General features: G+C 43.5%; 1 protein-coding gene across 4 annotated transcripts in view; it reads left to right on the forward strand.

The window, feature by feature from the left end:
* GALNT13 (polypeptide N-acetylgalactosaminyltransferase 13) overlaps positions 1–20,985 on the forward strand; it is a 127,715-nt gene that overhangs the window by 39,775 nt on the left and 66,955 nt on the right. For all 4 annotated transcript variants that reach the window (XM_032189990.1, XM_032189988.1, XM_032189991.1 and 1 more), the window contains exon 4: positions 12,715–12,883. In XM_032189990.1, the coding sequence (XP_032045881.1) occupies positions 12,715–12,883 (169 nt within the window). The remainder of the gene's footprint in view (positions 1–12,714; positions 12,884–20,985) is intronic.

The following is a 20,985-nucleotide window of genomic DNA, read 5'->3' on the forward strand; positions in this document are numbered from 1 at the left end:
ATTTTGTATTGCAGGCTTTGTGCAGATTCCACAAGATCAATTAATATGTGGCAGGAATTGTCAAAAAAAAACAAAACAAAACAAAACAAAAAAAAAAGAAACCTTCTTAGGGAAGTAAATGATTCTCAACAAAATTTCATATGGGTTCAGCTGGGAAGTAGTGACAAGAGAAATACCGCATAATTTAATTATGCGAATGCTTTTTATTTCCATTTTACAGTTCAGGTTTTCCATTGGAGGATGTTGCAAGCTGGAAGACATTAGCTACGAGACTGTCCTAATTTAATGGGAGTTGGTTTCTTTTATGGTTCTTCTTTCTCGGTGTTTGCATTTAAATGAGAAACCTTGGTACGCTCTTAGCTATGCATTCGCAGCTGTGCTATCTTCTCTTCCAGGAATATCTTTCAGGAAAGATTGCTCCATAGGAAGCTAAGCTTTCAGTATAAACCATAGAAAGACTTTAATATAAATCTGTATTAGCAGTGTATTGTTAATGGCAAATTAGTTTTTACATGATTTTATGGATTTTTTTTTTCTTTTATCAGCTCTTGATTTATGTGAAAAGAATGTGCCTGTGAAGCACAGTTTATTGTGTAGTTAGCTCTTTTCAAAAATAACAGTGCCGTATCGATCATCACTGGTGTCCCGTATACCTGTGTGTGCCTTTTGCTTTCCTTCATCTATTTCAGCAATTAAAAATGCATGAAGTGCTTTAATTAATTTGCATGTAGGGTGCAGCTTCTTGGAAGAGTAAGTTCTGCGTGTGGAAGAATCACTGGCTCTGCTCTGCCCACAAACTGATATTGTAGTGGTGATCAGCACTTGGTGCATTGAAGCAGAGCATCTGGCTCAGCATAGGCTGGGTGGAAGGTGCTGTACGCCCAGGGCATTTCTTCACTGCCTGGAAAAAGAAAGAAATGATGTTTTAGCAAGATGGCTTTTTTTTTAAAAAAAAAAAGTTAATTGGACATAGCTTTTAAAAATAAGTATTTACATTTACCAAGTCATACATTCATTCGTATTTATACAGAATGAGGTATTTGGGAACTGACTTGCATCCAGTAAACCGTACGAATGAAGAGACTGGCTTTTGTTTTGAAGTCTGATTCTTCTCCTACCTATGCATTAAAATGTCTCCACTGTAGGCGTTGTGTATGTGCTCCCCTTCTACATGTAGGTCACTTTGGGGTTGGAAAGCCACCTGGTGCTTGTGTTCAGGTGCAAGTTTAAATTTTCCAGGAATTTAACTCATAAAAGATTTCCCAGTTTAATCTCAGATTGCTTATTTTGTAATTGTACTTTTTTTTTCTTTTCTTTTTCCCTTTGCCTCTGTAGGACATAATCTATATTGGTTTAATCCTATTTGTCAGTTACTATATAGACTGGTCAGTTGGCTACATATGTAGATATGAAACTTTGGATTAAGTAAACCAGTGATGGGACACATCTCTCTTACGGATAATGTGGTCCTCTCTTCAGCCCTATACAGCATTCTCTAACAGGATTAAGATGTGTATGTGGCCAGGAGGCTGATGTTTAAAATTTGATGTGTATAATACCACCTGAAGCTTAGAAAAACATCTGTAACACTACAGATCATCCCGCTTTCATTTAAGACAAAATCAGACACAATTTCCTATCACTTTGGCACTTGACCTCATTGTTAATTCATGAATGGGAATTTACAGTGGTGATGTCTGATAATGAAAATCCTTCCAGAGGCATCCCGATGACCCATGAACAAGCACTGCAGCGTCTCATGTTTTTGGCACTGCTTTTGGTGCCTGGAGCGCCAGCTGGAGCCGCGGGTACTGGGGCAGCGGGGATGGGCTCTGCTTTCATGCTTTCCCTCTGGGTTATGATCACCTGAGGTGTTTCTGAGGTCAGCTGCTAACTCTGACTGTATTAGAGTTTCCTTTTAAAAAAATACATACATATCTATATTTTTTTCTGTGTTCTGAACAATAAGCCATGGTAAAATTGTAACACAACCAGAAACCTGTTTCATTTATGCTTTTCTGCTTGTCTGTAACTAGAAATAAGACTTTGATTCACGGCTGCTTTCAGTCTCCATCCCTTCGGTGTTTTCTTGCTGCTTACCAAATCCTGGTGTAAAACCAGAACCTCTTGCTAGAAAGCAGTTAACACGCGGAAATCCCTTCCTATCCTACAGGCGTTTGGCCTCGCTTCAGGAGAGGAAGCAGCAGAGCTCTGGAGGGTGAAAGCGGTAAATCCCGAGCTGATTGAGCAGCGTTCACAGTAAGAGGCAGCCTTACAGAAGTGTCCTTCATGTGCAGCTGGTGGCAGGCCTTTTGGGGTGCCTCAGAGAGCTCCAAGTGCCCTGTGTAGGGGTGCCCTGTGTTGGGGTGCACAGCTTCCCCACCAGCACGGGGGCCCCTGGGCTTGCCCCTTGGTGCCAGGTGGCCCTCAGCAGGAGCAGGCCCCATAAAAACCAATTCCTCTCTGGAAATGGGTTTGCCACTTGTCGGCAAGGAGTATGAATTTCTCAAGGAGATTTCTGAAGTTGCTTAAGGTTGATTTGCAAGGCAGTGGCTCTTCGTGAAAGATCCTCCTTCCTTTTTTCTTGTGCCACGTTTTGTTAGTAACGTTTTGTAACCTAGACCAAAGTACGTGGCTTCCATGAGCAAGAGATCGATGCGTGCCGCTGAGATGTGACATAATTGCCCATCAGCCCTCGCATCAAATACCAATTAGGATAATGTATGGTGCTGTGCGCGCATCCCGGCTCGCAGCGTGGCGATTCAAGCGGCAGTTGTCTGGAAAGCAATTAATTCCAGCGCCTGTAGCTAAATGGGTTTGGGAACCGGGAACAGGCCCTGAGACGGAGCTGGGCAGGGTGCTGGGGCAGGCTGCCACCCTCAGCCCCGCTCCATGCCCTCTGCCCAGGGCCATATGAGGCTGCTTTGGTGGCAGGGACCTTTGGGGGGTGTCCCATGGCCATCATGGCCTCTCCTTCCCATTGCCTCCCGGGCCTGTGGCCTGCTGCCTCTGGGGTGCTGGTGAGGGGAATTTGGGGTGGTGAAACTTGCTGTGGGTTGAGATGGGGAGAGAAAGGGACTGAAAACATCGAACTGGTCGGCCTGGCAGGAGAAAAATATAGAGCGACCACAAAGAAGAATCTTTTAGTAAAGGTTTACGGAAGATGCAGCCGCCTGGGTTTATTTATACATGAAACATTTCCCTTTCCGGAGATGTGGAGAAAGCAAGCGTGTTGATGAAAGCAGATAAAGCGCTGAGATAGGAAAACTGTATGTCAGTAATGGTTTGACTTCATGCAAGGCACTCTAAAATATGAGGCTGCTGTTCAGGGAGGGTTTAAAAAATAAAAATAAATGAAACTCCTCTTACCTTCATTCCATTCAATTACTGGCTGGTTAGTGGTGCCTTGCAGAAGATTGGTTTGTCCGCCAGGATAAATCACACATCTTTTACCCAGTCTTCAACATTTTGGGCTTTGTTTGTAATGGTGAATTTTTCAAACTATCTACTGCTGCTAAAGCAGCGGGTGCATGGCCTGTGGCTGTCACCCCACAGCAGCCCAGGGACCTGGAGCTGCCCCTTACTGGAGCTGATGGGGCCGGTCCCAGTGAGCACTGGGGGTCCAGCCCCCACAAGCTTTTTGCTTGCTCAGCAGTCAGCCTTGGTTAGGTATTTGCATTGCAGCTAAATTAATGTTGATATCCTGATACATATATCAGTATATTTGTTGTTGCTCACTTATTATTTTGGGAGAGGTAACTCATACCTCATTTTACGTACAAGCGCAGAATTCATTTGTAAAGCCCTATATGTGATAGATGAGCGAATGATTTAGTGAAATGCCATCCTTTCCTTTGGGGAACGGGCTCGTCTCCAGCCACTCTTGTTTATCTTAGTCCATTATGCTGGAAAATTAAAGTAAGCAATACCTGGGGATGCTGTGTTTTCTTTTTGAAGATGATATCAGCCTTTCATTGTCACGGTCATAAAAGATACTGCTTATTAACTGCTTAGGTATCATGCAGTAAGACTGGAAGGGGATTGCTGGAAGGGGATTGCTTGGAATAGGGGATTGGTGGTATCCTCTTCAAAACAGCTTGACTGTTCAGCCCAGTATGTGTGGCTTCTGAATTTTGTGTTACAGCTGATTTGCTAAACAAAATGATTCTGAACTGCACTGAATTAGCATGACATTTAATTGGACTTTTTTTTTTTTTTTTTTTTTTTTTTTTTTAGCAAAATCCAGTAATAGCTATTGCTGTGGTGCAAACAGTGCTGGTAACTGCAAAGACCTTTTAAGCCTAGGGGATGGCACCGTGCGGTTATGTAATTGTGTGTAGGCTTCTTGGGAACTCACGAGGAATGTTGGGGAGAATGGACTGCTGGTTTTGGTGTGAAGATGCCTTCCAGATCTTTCTTAGAAAATGACAGCCAGCATCTACAAGTAGAGCTCACATCCCTCCTAAGTGATTTTTTTTTTTTTTTTTTTAAATCTGATGATTACTTTATTTTCACTCCAGGCCGCCTTGTGCCCTTTCAGGCATTTTGCCTCCAGGCTGTCAGTACCAGTGTCGTCTGCTGCATCTCTGGACAACAGGTGGAGTGGAAATGCTGAAAAAAGGGTATTTACTGCAGGAGTTACAGAGAGTTACAATGCCTTTACTATTGGAAAGCAACTTGCTTTTTTTTTTTTTTTTCTTCCTCCAGATTCATGGAACTCTTATCTTGGAAGATATTGTAAAGTAAACGACCTATTTAATGATGTTTATGACAACTTTGCGGGATTTATTGCTACTGTATAATTAAAACTAGAATTCTTTATGTTCCGGATTAAGATAAGTCTGCACATAGTTCGGAGCAGCAAAAGATGCATCATGAAAATGGCAAGGGCTGTGAATTGATCCTGTCATTTATTGGATTCTGGATGGAGTTGATAAATTATTTGGGCATAAATATCAGGATTATATAGAGAGCCTTATAGCCACTATGGAGATGCAAATTTATGAGGAACCTTGGGATAACTTTCTGACTGGACAGTTCCTGAAACCGGAAAGTGCTTTTTGATGCCATGTGTGTTTTTCATTTTTTTTAAAGTATCTCTTGATGGTGTTTGTACAACCACATAACACCCTCACTGTTCAGAGCACAGGTGATGTGCTAAAGCCCTTACCCAAAGTGTCCTTGGTGCTTACTCCATGGAGCTTTGATTTCTGCTTGCCAGCATCGCTGCTGCTCGTGTCTCTCTGAGGGGCTGGAGGCATCCTGGAGGTCATGCAGTGCAGTCATTCTGCTCCCTTTTCGTTGGGAGGAGCTGGTGGCTGGGCTGGCTCCCTGCCCCCGGGGACACCAAATAGCCCCCTGGCTGCCGGAGCACCAGCACGTCCTGCAGCGGTGGGACAGGGCTGGGGATGGACCATCGCCGGGCTTGAAACCAAAGCGCAGGTGTTGCACCGAGGTGTATGGAAGGAAATCAAACGTTTGGAGAAAAATCAAAAAACTGCATGGATGATGAGTGCTTGTATCTTCTGAGTGTTGCCACGTCTTTGTGCAACAGTCCCCGTGCAGAGCTTTCACTGAATCGTTAAATAAATTGAATGCTTTGCAATCTATTGGGGTCAGCTTTTTTTTTTTTTTTTTTTTTTTTTTTTTTTTTCCCTTTCTTTATCTTGAATTTTGTGCTTTCTATTCTCCACTCCACCAAAGACCTCAGCACTTCCTGTAAGCCCTTGTGAGGGGGTTGTTTTCGTTTCCAAAGGAGGCCTATCTCCTCTGACAGATGATGAAAAATGTCTGCAGGCAGAAAGCAGGAAAAATAGCATTTTTATTCTTTGTGGGCATGCTTCGTGTCAGTTCCATTATCCCTGCGTGCACCAAGATGGTCACTGAAGAGATGAGCAGTTAATTCTTGTGCTTGGAGGTAAAGCTATTTTTGATGGACACTTTTTTTTTAAAAAGAGCCCATTTTTGAAAAAGCACAGTATTGGAAATCCCCTTCAGTAAGTTAACAAGCAAAACTGCTGAATCACTGCCGCTGCTTAGTTGCAACTATTAAATAGAATTAACTGCAAGATGCATACGGGTGCCTTCTTTGGGTAGTGTTCAATATGTACAGCTCCTGTGAAATTACACAAGTGTGACAAGGTGCAGGAGTCTGCAGGGGATTGTAGATTGCTTTGGTTTCAAGATCTTGAAAGATAATCACGGAAGAAGGGTTCTGCTGCTAATTAAAGCAGCCTCGCTCGCTTTGCTAGGAGCCTGTGCCCTGTTTGTGCCCTGGCAGGACAAAGCCTTTCTGGTGTGCTTGGTTCAAGAGGGACTGCGATCCGTGGGGCAGGGCTGATGCGAGGCTCTGCTCAGCTTTTCTTGGTGGAGAGGCTGAAGGAAGAAGTGACACTGCTGGGAAATAGAAGGGTGAAGTGAGGATCTGTAAGGGCGTCAACAGCCGGAGAGGGTTGGTGGGGGATTCCTCGTCTCCCAAGATAAAAACCAATGAAAATGGGAGGCAGCAAATGCAAATCCCATCAAAGGGAACAGGGCTGCTCTGCTAAGCTGTGCAGCTTGTTGTCAAAAAAATTAAGTAGATTTCAAAAGGGAGTACGCAGGCTGCCAGCTCTCAGAGCCCTGGGGCTGCCGACACAACGATTTGGATGCGGCCCCACCTCAGCACAGCTGGGGAGGAATCACGGTGTAGCTCTGTGTGTCCATACCTTCCCTGCAGCGATCGGAGAGGTGCAGTGCACAGCCAGAAGGGTCCTTGTCCTGATCTAGAAAAGCCCTTGGATTCTGTGACACGAGGCTGTCCCCAGCCGGGTGCAGTGCGCAGAGGTTATTGGTTCCGGGGTAACGAGTGGTAATATGGAAAACTGCAGGAGGCCTGCAGACACTGCGTCTAATCGGTGCTGCTGCTGATATTGTTTTACTCTTGTGTTTTTTGTAGTTCTGCTGTGAATTACTTGGCACACGAGTTTTCCTTAATTTGCATGCTGAATCCTCAGCACGGACTTTGGGTTTAGTTGCTGGGCGCCCGACCTCCTCTGTGTCCTCCTGCGCTGCTTTCGCTGAGATTTCTCTGTGCTCAGCTCTCTCTTCCCTCACAAACTTCTGATTTTGTCTGCCTGAGCTCAACCCTTAATAATCCCAAGGAGCATCAATTCTCCAGTTTTTATGCGTTTTATCCTGAAAGTTCTGTTTCCTCGGGTGGGTCAAGGTAGGAGCCCAATCTGCTCACTTACCGCGTTGCTTTGATGTGATGGTGAGGCTGTAAAATGCCCATCTGCACGAGTTTCAGCGGATGCTTTAAGTGCAGTTAATTGTGTTGTGTGGGGGAAGTTTTGGTGACCCCCTGAGACCCACTTCACCCCTATTTTTCTGTCCCCTGCTTTCATCTTTCATGTTAAACAATGGCAGGCACGCTACTACTCCATGTTCCTAACCATCAGGCTTTGATGTTTACCAAGGATTGACTTAATTGGACTTGATGATCTTAGGAATGGTTGGACCTGATGATCTTAGAGGCCTTTTCCATCCTAAATGTTTCTGTGATTAATCCATTATTTGTGAATTCACCGAGTGTATCAGGGATGCCACCGATACCATATGAAACGTTCGTGCTCCTAGAGCTAGCAAAGAGCTGTTAATGAGAGACTGAGACTCATTGCAGTCTGTGAAAGGGAACGTGGTCAAAGTGAGATAGAAATCTTGAATATAAATGAAAATACAATATTTTGATTCAGTTTCTCATAGAAGTGAATTAATCTGGTAGATAAAAATTTCATTTTCCCCATTTCTTCAGTGTATAAATGTATAAATATATTGGCTGAATGAATATAAGTAAATAAATAAATGTATAGATAAACGTCCTCTATCTCGTACTGGGGCTTATTTTGAACTTCCTGCAATTTGTTTCCAGCGCCCTTGCAGTGGGTGGGGATGCGTTGCAGGTTTTGCACAGCAAATGAAAACTCCATCAAATTACCAGGGACTGGTACAACAGACCAACACGAGGCTGTGGAGACCTCCTGGCAAGGCCAGGCCACAGAGTGAGGCAGGAATAGCAGAGGGCAGCCCAGCACGACATTGAAGCATTGCACGAGTGTACGGACAGCGAGAGGAAAGCATGATAAGGACTGATTCGGTTTTCAACAGAAAGAGAAGCTTATAACAAATGAGGCAAGGGGTTTGTTTGTTTGCTTGTTTGTTTCGTGTGTCATTAGTATTCCCTGCAGATTTTGACTTAGCAGTGGTAGAAGCGTTTCCAAAGCGTTTGTGGATCAGGCACAGCGATAAGCTCAGTGCTGCTCTGCCAGGTAATGTTGGTAGAGGAAAATCAAACACAGGACGTGGCAGCACGGTCTGTTACCCGTGGGATCGGGCTGGGAGGGCTGCTCCTGGTGGGCAGCCTTCTGTGGGGTGGATCAGCTCTTCCCGTGGGGAAAAGGGCCTGGAGGCAGCCCAGATTTGACAATTTGACCCTCCTCTTGTTGCTGCGGCAGAGGGTCAAAGCTGTTCGCTACTCAATCTTTTCAGTCAGTGATCTTCACAATACTATCAAAAAGAAGCATAAAAGCTACTTGGGAAAGGTATTTTGCACAGTAAATCCTAAGTGATATTTTTTAAGGCGTACTCTGTAAGGAAATTGCTTGCTACGCTCGTTTTAGCTTTTTAACACCGGTACAGACGGAGTAATTCATAATCAGCAGCAGCGTGCCTTTGCTGATTGTTGCCTCTTTTACCATGCACGCATTCTGAATATTTAAGAAATAGATTACGGTGATGTTTTTTCTTAATCCTCTAGATGCAGAGATTGTTATGCTTTTGTTCTGTGATTGAAATATATATATTTACATCGTGATGATTTTGGTATGAAAACCTGGCATACAGGCTTGGTATTTCATAACATGTTGGAATGGTTGGGTGTGAAGTGTCCTGTATTCCCTAGGAAGAAGGTAAAGAAGAAAATAGAAATGTGATGGTATTACCATAGTATTGTTATCTGGAAAAAAAAAAAAAAAAAAAAAAAAAGTTGTGTTTGGGTTAAATAAATAGCAAAGCACTCAAGTAGAAATATTTGTTGTGGTTTAAGGGATTAGAAAACCAAGTTGGATGACATACCTGGTACTAGAAAACTTTTGGCAAGATCTTTAGTTTCTCAGAAATATTCAGTGCTAGCAAAAACGTAAATTCAATTTTCTATGAAAAATTGGGTCAAATTGAACGTTTGCAGTATATCTGTTTGCTAGATATTCCTTCCATCTCTGGTGTTATGATATACGCTTAGTCCTGATTTTAGTATTTCACCATGCAGCTTGGTTTAGTTACAGAGCCAAACAGCCCAGCTAGACTTCAAGGAAGGAAACCACAGAGAACTAGAACAGAACTCACGAATTTCTCAGTCACAGATGTGTCAGCCAGGGCTGCGATGTGATGTGGTACTGGTTGGCTTTGAACAGAGCAGTGAGAGTGGAAAGGCTGGTTAGCAAATTCCTGATTAGTTTTATAATAAACTTCAGGACGGCAAAATCTCTTCACAACTTCATGTTGATGAAGCTTAGCAAACAACAGAACACGGAATCTTGTAAGGAAAAATAAGCTTTGCAGATGGAGTATCTAACTCCTGCTTTCAGGAAGGATGAGCAAAATTTTTCAGGCAGAGATAAATTGAGTCCCCATAACAGTACAGTGCAAACGAGCTGGGATTTCTAATGAATTTCCAGTGAATTTACACTGGAGCATGATGTCCTCTGCAGCTGTCTTTGTTGTCTGGGCTGCAGTCTGCAACCCTTCACTGAAGGTATTCTGCCTGTTTTAGGGAGCACAGCTTTGGCAGTGGGTTTACTATAAGGAGAGGCAGCAAATTTACTGTCATAATTATCGCTCTGCTAATAATACACTGATAAATCATTTTCACAACATGTTTTTTTCATAGACAATATGTTTTAATGAACAGTTTCTGATTTCTATAGATTAAAACTGTCACTAAGAAGTTTTTTAGCCAAATCCAAAGAATTTCAGCAGAAAATCAAGTCAAGTCAGTACGTTGTCTGCTGCTTCAGCTGCGTTTCACTTTGGGTGCCTTGTTCCCTGTTTCATGGGGAGGTGGAACTGACCTCCTGCCTTTTTTGAGGAATTTGTTCCTTTCTATTAATATTGTGTTTCTCATGGAGGAGGGCACTGGCCAAGCTTCTTTCTGTGCTTCTCTATCATCTCTGCGGCCAGGCTGACTCATTTATACAGTCTGCTCCTGGCTGCTTTTGGGATAAATTGGTGCCCTCAGCCTCCAGCAACTGGAAAAAGGCAGAATTTATTTCCATAAACAAAATTTGCAGCTTGAGGGACCAGCTCTTCAAATGACAGCCTCTGCAGAGCCTCATCCTTTCTCCAGAAAGTGATGATATAGCCGACTTTAATTACCAGCCATTAATTCCACGTATTTTATGTTCCTATTACATACGACATAAATATTCCTTACGAAATGTTTCGAGAGGAGTTCATCAGCATGTACAACGTGTATTGGTGTGCATGTGCGTACAGTGCAGGACGGGGAGGTTCCAAGCAGTGCTGGGCACCAGGTACAAGCGGTGTGGCTGCGGAGCGCTGCAGGATTGCTCGGAGAGGCAGCTGCAGGAACAGCAGGATTGGTTTTCCCATGCTTGCTTTTCTCCTGGTGGTATGTCTGAATGGGCTTGGCTGTGAAGTATGTTCTCTAAGATAAAATTCTGCCTAATAGGGAACATAAAGAGCAGCATAATCATTAATTCCCTTCCCAGCGCCAGGTGAGAGGAATCAGCAATTCTGCTCAGATATGAAAAAGGTATTTATCTGGTAACGTGTTGAGCATGCACTTAGTGCTGGTGCCAGTGCCCCCGCCTGTTTGGCTCCGGGGAGGATGCTGCCTACCCCAATACACGTTAACCACTGAGGCTGTCATCCTTAGGAAATCACGCTGGGCGCAGAGAGCTTCCGAATCGCCACTTAGGATGCCAGAGCAGCCCTGGATTGAAGCAGCCGTCTGATAGTAATTTCATCTCGCCTGTAATCGCAGCGAAACCTAATTCATTTCTTCTTGTTGCAGCATATAAAAGTGCTGCTTCTGATCAGAGGGAAGGATGAAAATACATCAAATAATGCCGCTAAAATGTTCTTTGCTCAAATGAAGCGTAAACTAGAACTGCAGAAACAAACCTTTTAGGAAATTTCTGGGAGATTCTTCTAGCAAGCACTGATGTCTGGCTTGCTCAGAAAAAAATCACCTTTCTCCTTAAAAAGTAGCTTAGTTTACTTTCTGTGCGTTGCTTTAGAAAAGACTTTATTCTCCTCGCACTCTTTGTTGCAAAACCACCTGATTTAATTACTGTTCAGCTAGTGGAGCCTTCATAAGCGCCAGTCTTTGAGGACAACAAGAACCAAAATTTTCAAAATACTTTTGCTGCTAAAGATGAAAAGAGGTGGCAGAAAATAAAAACAGGACTGCTGGATCCCCTCCCTAAGGCAGAAAGGTGATGTTAGACCCAGGGCCGTGTTTCGGGCACTCAGCCTGATGAAGGTCAGGGCTGTCCCTGCTGTGCCCAGGCGGTCCCGGCCAAGCCCCGCTCTGTCGGGATGTAGCTGTGCTGCTGGGGCACAGAGAGCTTTGGGTTTTGTTATTCAGGAGAGCAGCAAGTAACAGTTATCGCTGCCGAAAAATTAATCAGGATTAATTATTCAGCCTGAGTCAAGAGGCTGATTTGTGATGTGAATGTAAAATTAGTCACAACTCAGGGTTCTTCCTTGTCCTGTTGGTTGATGCAGCTTCTGCGTAGCGGGTGGGGGAGCTGGGCTCTGCTGGTCAGCTGCACGTTGGGGTCGGAGGAGCACAGAGATGATGCTTCTGTCATCCTTGTGGTGGCTGCTTGCCTCAGAATAATGGTTATAAACACTTGTGTGCTTGGGAAGTTTCCTTTCTTATTGCATACTGTCTTCTAAAGAAGTATTCTTTTATTTTATTCATTTTTTTGTGTGTGCGCTTGCATGGGACTAGGATAACATCATTTTCATTAGAGTTCAAATGTTGTCACTGTGTTGTCACATTTTTCTAAGTTAACAAGATGCAGACCTAATAATGAATTGACTGTACAAATACTGCTCAAAACCAATCTATAATTGTAACAAGGTTGGGATACTGTATTTTCCAGGATGATTTTGGGGGCAAGAAAATGAAATGGGGGGACAGGGGTTTTGGTTGGTTTTTGTTTTTTAAAGGACAGGTTTATAATGTCATATGCCTGGCAGTTGGGACTAAATCAATAATAAAAAAAGTTAGTTAGGATGACTTTAATTTACATGTTCTTCAAATACTTCCAGTAACTGTAAAAGTGTTGTCCAAACCTTTTGTTTGCAGGACCTCTGAGAATATGATGCTGTGCGCTGTAATTCTAGTGTATCTCTTGCGAATATTCATGTGCTGTCAGTGTGATTCCAACTAAAAGCTGGAAGTGCACAAATCTGTTTTTATTGTGTTAGAAAGGAAGCAGATATCTTCAGATCCAGATAGACGTAAAATCTCACAGTTTAGCATACAGAAAATTCTGATGTGTTATTATGTTTTTTTTTTTTTTTTTTTTTTTTTTTTTTTTTAACATTCCTTCTCGAATGCCCAAACCCGTGGAGCCCTGTTGGTGCAGAATAAAACGAACACCCAGGTATTAAAAGTTGTCCTTTTGCTATCTTGTATTCCAGCTGTTATCTCTCGAAACCAAGAAGGACCTGGAGAGATGGGAAAGGCTGTGCTCATTCCTAAAGATGACCAGGACAAAATGAAGGAGCTGTTTAAAATCAACCAGTTCAACCTTATGGCCAGTGACTTGATTGCTCTAAACAGAAGTTTGCCCGATGTGAGACTAGACGGGTGAGTGCCCAAGGTACTGTCCAACTCTTGGCACGGGGGGCTAACTAGCAAAGCCACGCCAGGCTTCTCCTCATTTCAAAGCCTCAGGTACAGCCTGGTAATCCCAAGTGGGTGCTAGGAGCAGTGCTTGCCTAAAGAAGCTGCTTGAAAATGCCAGGGTTTACCAGTTCAGCATTTGGCTTCTTATACACGCATTCTTAGGAAAAGAGTTACTGCATCACAAATGTTGTGATCCTATGCAATTTGTTTTGTGAATAGATGAACATTGTTAGCTTACAGCAATCAATTTACATTGTGGTGCATAACAAAGTGCTGGTTTGCACTTTTTTCCAAGGAAAACTTGTAAGATTTTAAAATAATATGAAATACCAATGTCTACTTTGTAAATGTTCATAATTGTGCTATTGGCATTTGAAAAATGACATTAAAAGTTGACAGCTTAACTCTGATAAGAGGACACTACCAATACTAGCAATTGGTGTACAGGAAGTAATTTTCTTTTAGTTCTGTCCTTAGGCATTTCTGGAGTAATCGCAATTTTAAAGAATCTTTTTCAAAATGTGCTGTTTTTCAAATCTAAAGGTTTTAAAGTTTATTTGTTTGTTTATTAATGTAAGTCTTCTAACTTACAACCATTGTTTTTGGGTGATGCTTGAAGTTTCCGTGTTGACTTTGAGACCGCGATACAAACTATACAAACTATAGTTATGAATACTGATGCCTGTTGTTGACTTGCCAACATGCATAAAACACCTCCTTTTTACAAGAGGTACTAAAAGCAAAATGCAGAAACCCAGATGCACTTAAGTGTCCTGTGTGTTTTCAGTTTGATGGGAATTAAAAGATCAGAGATCCTGTATAGAAGCTACTGTCTGAGCAGGTGAGAAAGCTTGTGAACAGCTCTGCTGGCTGAAGGCTCGTGTGTTCACGGCTGGGTAGCCACCAGTTCTGCTGCACTGTCTTCTCTAGGCTCTCAGCTCTGCCTTAAAACAATTCCCCCCATTCAAACCTGCTGGAGCTTGCACTGCTGGTAATGTAATGACCGATGCTCTGAATTCCTTAATATGTACTTGGGAACTGATTTATGCACATGAGTGTTTGCAGGGTTTATGAAAGCTTTAATGCAAGCTATGTAGCACAAAAAAAAAAAAAAACACTAAGTATTTCCCCTTATTTTACAATATGGCATTTTAAGGATAATTTTGTATCCTATCATTCTAGTTGCTGCAGCTTGTAAGAAATGCAAATGTAGAGAAATATTAGCAGAGCTAAATGCATACAAGTTGCCAGGTCTTCTACAGTCTCCCATTATTTTTAATTTTTAAGCTGAATTGTCACTTAGCTGAAATCCTTCTTATTATGCTTTGTTTCAAATTAAAATCCTCAGGTTCCCATCAAATTTTAAATCAAGCAAGTACATTTTTCCCCCTGGATTTTGTTTGTAAGTGTATGCAAATAATAGAAACATTACATTAACAACAGACCTTGTTCACAAGCAACACAGACGATGCTTCTCCAGAGCATGATCATTTGTAATTTGTTGATGCCAATTTTCCATAAAGCAATACCTAAGACTACTGCCAGTAAAGATGTACTTCATGTAATGGGAGCATCAGAAAGGCTTTATTGCTTTTTGCTTGTTTGCTCTTCACTGCTTGCCCTTCAGAAGAGCGCTGAGTGCAGTCGTGATGAGCTGGTGGAGCTGGCTGTGGAGCTGAGGTGGTTCCAGCAGCGCAGGGACCTCGTGCGGTTCTGGGAAATGAGGGGGATGCGGTGTGCTGCTGGCCCGGCTTTTTCCTTACTCCTACCTGATTGTTTTCTTGTACCATGATGCTCTTGGTGGAGGGCCCACGTACATTGAAACCACCCAAGTAATGGTCAGGTCAGCACGACATGATCCTCTCACTCGAGACCTGAAGCAAGAAACAGGAGCGAGTGTTGTGCACGCTGGAACGAGGACGGCAGAGCTTCTCAGTCTGCTTCGAGGAGCCTTTTCCTTCTCCTGTCAGCAGTATTGAAAGGAAAGCGAATTCTGAATAAACACGGAAAGTGAATGCCCAGTCTAAGAGGGAGATGAGTTACTTAATACTGAGAGAAATCAAAGTGCTTTTCTTTGATGAAAAGAAGTTTCGTATTCTATCTGCGTTGAAAAGACAAAGTGTTGCGGGGTTTGGAAAAAAATAATCATTTTCATACGTTCCTCTTCTGACAGATGCTTTCTGTACATATTCTGTCTTTAAGGAGTATTAAATTGTTCTGAATCCCACCTCATAATGCTTTACTATTAAGGAAGAATATGATTTTATGGTTAATGCATTTAGTGTCTGTCAGAAAGACCTATTTTTGTTGGTAGGGGATGGAGGCATCCATCAGATTTGCGCTGGGTGTCTAACTTACCACACCTTTTACTTACAAAGACAAGCTTTTCTTCAGGAAGTTCTCTTTGACAATATTAGATGAATAATAGATGCAGCGACCCTCGGTCCGGGGCCGGATTCATGCCAAGGTGCTGGAGAAGGGTCCGGGTGCCTCCTTCTCAGTGATGGCACTGCCGAGCACGAAGAAGACAAGCGTAGGCTCAAAGCAGAAAACGATGTGTCTGAATTCCCACACCCCCACTTCAACAAAAAATGTGCACTCAGCTTGCACATAGGTCGTCTGATGACTGTGAGCTAATGCAGAATTTACACAGCACCCACAGTACTCGTGTTTGTAAAATGAGGGAGAAAAATGTTAGATTTATTTAAAAATAATTAAAAAATCATCTCTCCCTTTCTCTCATCTCTTCATTCTCCCAAACAGGGATGTTTCTGAATAGACCTGATGTGAAGTCAATGAGAGCTTGCTTAGACTTCAGCAGGAATGAGGTCTCTCATCGGGAGATCACAAAATCCACCTGCTGTGTGCTGAAAAGAATGTGTATGCCTGAATTCCACTCCATCCCTGCTTCTCTGTTGATATTTTAATTCCCTCTAATGAATGCAACTGTCACGCTAACTCTTTAACTTGCTTCCCATTACGCCTGGCATAGCGCACCAAAGAGTGCCAGTCGATTGCCTGAGTTCTGTTGGTAATGGCCAACTTGAAGATTTTAATCAATGTCAGATCTAATTTGAACTAGCTATTGATTAAACCTTAAGAGCAGTTTAATTCAACATAGAAATGTGTAATTTTGCTTCTGAGTGTATTCTGCAGCAAGAGAGGAAATCTATCTTTTATGAATGAATAGCTGCAAGTGCTATTCTACAAATTGCTAAACCATTATAATTGGACTTTCTTATCATGGAAATTTCGGTTTAAGTTAGCTGTTGTGCTGTGTGTGTGTGCTTATGAGCATATATTTTCTGATCAGAACCTCACATAAGAAAATGCTTTTACTTTTTTGCTCTGGAAAACCTCTTTTTTTAAAAACAAAAACAAACAGCAGTCTGGGGTGTGCAGAAATTGTTTACGCCAATTATCGATAACCACAACATTTTAGATTCTGTATAGAATCAAAACAGGGTTGTAAGCTGTAACGAATACCTGCATCATCAATCTTTACATTGTCTGAAAATCTTAGATTATCTTTGAAAACTTCGAGTAGGCTGTGGTTAGTTCTGACTGGCCTCGTTGACTTCATGTTATTGAAACCTCTGAATATTAAGGGACTTATCATAACAATGCATAACAATGTTTCTTGACTTCTGATGAAGGCAATAGAATCCATATTCAATTTAAATAAAAATTCTTGATATTCTTAATAAGTAATATAATTTTCTGAGCAATATGGTAAATTAACGTTTAGTATTTTTAGGTTGGTTAAAGAAACTGCATTTAAAATTATCCATCAGCTTGGGTTTCCAAAACAAAGGCTGCAGGGAAGCCTGGGAACAAGTAGTGATTTTCTGATGATTTTTTTTTTTTATGGTTCATCATACATTATGATGAGGACTGAAAATGCTCAACTGTTGCTCCGACACTTTTTACAATGCAGAAATCGTGGTTATTTCTTGCTGGGTTATTTGGTTTGCCCCAACTCCCTGACGGCTGTGATGCAATTTACAAGTTGCTGGCGCTTCTTTCTGACATTTCACAATGGGAAAGGTGAGGAAGAACTTCAGATCTGATTTTCACAACTCTGGAGGGATGATTCAGTAGCAAATGCCTTAGGTGAATGTAGTTAACAAGGTCTTCTGTGACTGTGGTCTTTGTGAGATTATTTTTGGTACCTGGACCATTATGTGTATTGCTGTCACTGCACGTCCAGAAGGCCTCCTTGAAAGTGCATGGTACGAAATTTCAGAAGCAAAAGGAAATGCTTTCATCGCTGTTTTGCTCAGCCTCACCTTTTTCTCAACCATAATCCTGGCTTAAATGCAGAGCTATGGTTTTGTGTTGGCTCCTTCAAATCCAGAACCATGATACATGGTCATGGGGTGGGAAAAAGAGGCCCTGAAAGGAGTGGTGTAGAACTAGCAATCACTGCCTTTGAATATCTGTGAAAGTCCTTGGGTGCCTCCGACTCTCTGTTCCCGGGCAAGAAGCTTTGATTCGATTTTTTGGTAAGGCCACTATATGTTCTTCATCCGATTTAGCCCTGATAAAGGAGGGCAAATTGTTGTGTTTTGTGATCTTCACATCTAATCCGTTTGTCTTGCACCATCAAATATTGCATTAGTGCTTTTCCCAGCTCTCCGTTGCGGTGGTTAAAGTACACGAGTTCCTTTAGTGCCAGGTTTTGTCTGCCCACTGCTCCATGTAATTAAAAGCTAATTTATGTTTTAAGATTTTACTGTGAGTATAAAGTTATGCATAGAGAAACTATAAACCACCCATGAACAAGAAAGGTCAGGGAGAAAGCATAATTAGTTTCAGCTAGAAATTATTTTTAGATGACGATTCAGACATTATTCCACTTTGCCTACGTGGGGCAGGGAGAGGGGTGATTACCTGGGGAGACTGCCGGTGGGGAGGAGGGTACAAGCAGGTAAATCTGTACAAGATCGAAGGCAATTCCCGATGCATAGATTAGCTTTAATTTATAAGAAGGCTTGTTAGGATTAAGAAATGAAAAGTAGTTCTCCAACAGTGAGAAAGATACGCTCACAAGGCAACAGATGGCTTCTAAACTGAGTCTTTCACCTGCGCTTTTGTATCACTAGAGGCACGATTACCAATTGTCTCTGTTTCCCCTTTGCTGCCCTGTCCCCCATAAAGCCAGGGTTCGGTCCCGCCTGGCTTTGTGCTGTATCTGTACTGCAGCTTCCCATGGGGGGCTGCCCGGGGCAGGGGCAGCATGCCATCACCCCATTGCCTTACCTGCCCTAAGGGAGAGGAGCTCCTCTCGGTTACGCTTCCACATAGACGTTTAAGTTGGGGCTTCCAAATTATGGCCTCTCTCAAAAGCATCCTGGTGTATTTGGGAAAATGCTACCTACACTCTGTTTTCTAACAGCGTGGCAGCTGCTGTGTCTCGGGGCAACCCCAAGAAGCCACGGGAGCTCACAGGGTGTTCAGTTTGTTAACTCCCAATTCCCCTGCTGCCAAAGCAGTACCCACCACCATGAGATTCTCATGCACAGGATTGCTACTGAAATTAAAAATGGATTGGTGGTGTTGTGTTGATTACCCTTGGAGACCCCTAGCCTCTACCAAGCGTGCCAGAGCTGCAGGAGCACCTCTTCAGGTGGGTTTGGGATCGCTCCTGCAAGCCCCGCTCAACACCAGCAGTTTGCTTTGCTTCACGCCACTACTGCCTAGCAAAAAGTGCCTTTCTTCCAATTACTTTATCAGAGTGACAACCAGTTATTTGTGGTTTTGGCAAGGAGGGAGCGATGCAGAGATGAGGATGCTGTGCGTGTGCCAAGTGGAGCCTGCTGCATGTGGGAGAACAGCCGCGGACACAAAGGGGAGGTGTTGGATCCCGCACCGCCGGCAGAGCGCCCGCGCGGAAGGAGAGCAGAACATGTGAACGCTCAGTAGGGTGTATTTGTACAACAAGTTGGAATGGAAGTAGCCTACTGGTGTTGATCTGAACTTGGATGAAGCTTCTTTACATCTGGAGGTGCACAGAAGTGGCAGAAATGCTGCTAGAAAGGACTGCGTGTGGAGGCTGGGCAAGCGTTCTGGGCTGTTGGCCAAGTACTTGGTGCTTAGTGGTGGCATTTATTTGTAGACACTGATACATGTGGATCTTTGAAGATGTCCTTTGTTCAGAGAACTTCCAGAGAGTGTGACTTCCAGAAATACAAACCTGCTTCTCGTTGGCGTGCTGCTTTATGTGCTCTGCAGTCTGCTTTGGAGTTGGGCAGTTAATATGGGGACATAGGAAATAAAAGACCTCCTTCCTTAGGTGTAAAGCAGCTGAAAACAAATTTCAGTTCCTGGGAGCACTGCTGTCAGCTTAGGGCAGTGGCCTCACTGGAGAGACCCCAAAAGTCATTCTACTTAAGTGTAAAGAATGATATTTATGGAAAAATTGCTCTAAGGCAGGATCAAAAAGAAGAGCTATTTCCTTTATCGATGATTTCAGGTGACTTTGGATATTAATCAACACTTTAACAGTTTATATAAAATGAAGCATATTTAGTTCCTATGGCAAGGACCTTAATGGTATTTGGCAGGTATTGTTCTCAGTTTCCTTTCAGTCAAAAATTTGAAGCCAGCCCCAGTGGCCCCTTAGCACCGCTCCTTTCCCACAGCGCCTGCAGGTCAGGGGGCACGCAGCTTGTCCCCAGAGCCTTGGAGATGGGGATGGTGCTGGGGGCTGTGAAGGGGGTTGATTGAAGATGTTGATTTACCTGGCTTGCTTGTCTTGTAAAACTTTTTTTAGGATAAGCATGTAAGCATTACAAGGATAAGCATGTTCCTAATTTTACTGCAAATACCCTAAATGACATAACAATGACGGGTTGAACTGTTAGGTGCTAGTCCTCACACAGTATGCACTTTAGGAGGATATGTAGTATTTAAATGAAAAATATGCACATTTCTGCTAGATGATCTTGTATCAGTTTTGCTTTTCTTTCTGCAGCAGCCCCAGGGCAGCACCCCCGTGTACCCCCAGACCGGTCCCATCCCTCTCTGGCAGCAGCATCCACCCTGGGAAGCGGCTCAGACCCAATTTGCTGCTTTAATAGCACAGGGCTGCTCAAGCATGAAATTGCTTCCTTCATGTAGAGCCGTCCCCTCTGCCGGGCAGGGCTCGGAGGCTGCCGATGCTGTGATTGCTGCCGCTGGCCCAGCCGGTTGTCGTTCAGCTTTCCTATGTACCTGTTAGGGAGACGTGGGGATGAGCCTCGAGGTTCAACTGAGAAGTGAGAACAGCCCGCAAAATTATATTCCGCAGCAAGAAACCAGCCGATCATAGTTTCTTTACTAAAGTAAGAGCCCTTAGTGGTTAAAACGCATGGTTATGCTTGTTGGTTTTTTTTTGTTTTGTTTTGAAGAGGTTAGGGAGTGGGGCAAGTAAATGCCATCTCAGCCCTGCAGTGTGATAGATGCTTCTACAACCGGATCGTCAAGCACTGAATGTGGACAGCAAAGGCGTTAAGGACCCCTGGTTCAGCTTTTATCAGCACTATGCAGGGGGCTTTGGCACTGCAGGTGTGCACATCGCAGCATTCCGGCTTCGCTGAAACAAAAAGTGGCTGTAAGGGAAACTGCCAGCTTTGGATGGGCACCGTGAGCTGGCTTCTGGGCTTCCAGTTGTGCAGTGCTCGACTCGGGGATGTGCTCCAGCGGGTCCCTGGGCAGTGCAGGGTGTGGGAGCAGTGGCATGCCCAACGTGCTGCCTTGGTGAGCTGCCCCCGGGGGGGCACCCCTTGTCCCCTGCAGTCGTTCCACAGTGTAAAGCAGAGGGTGCAGAGCACCAGGATTGTGGGTTATGTCCATAAAAGAGCTGTTTCATGTGGGCTCAGCCCATGGACGGGGCTGCTGCAGAATGAGAAGCAGCCATCTGCTCTGAATGCAGCACGGCGCTTACCTGCCTTGCAAAGCGCATCATCGAGCAGTGCCTTACTGGAAACACGGGGTGAAGAGCCAAGCGGCTGGCACCAAGGTATGGCACTGCTCTTGTCTTCACGTGCTGTGAGCAGAACTTCTCCCTTAGCTGGCGGCTT

The sequence above is a fragment of the Aythya fuligula genome, chromosome 6, assembly GCF_009819795.1.
Source record: "Aythya fuligula isolate bAytFul2 chromosome 6, bAytFul2.pri, whole genome shotgun sequence".
In the NCBI taxonomy this organism is placed as follows: Eukaryota; Metazoa; Chordata; class Aves; order Anseriformes; family Anatidae; genus Aythya; species Aythya fuligula.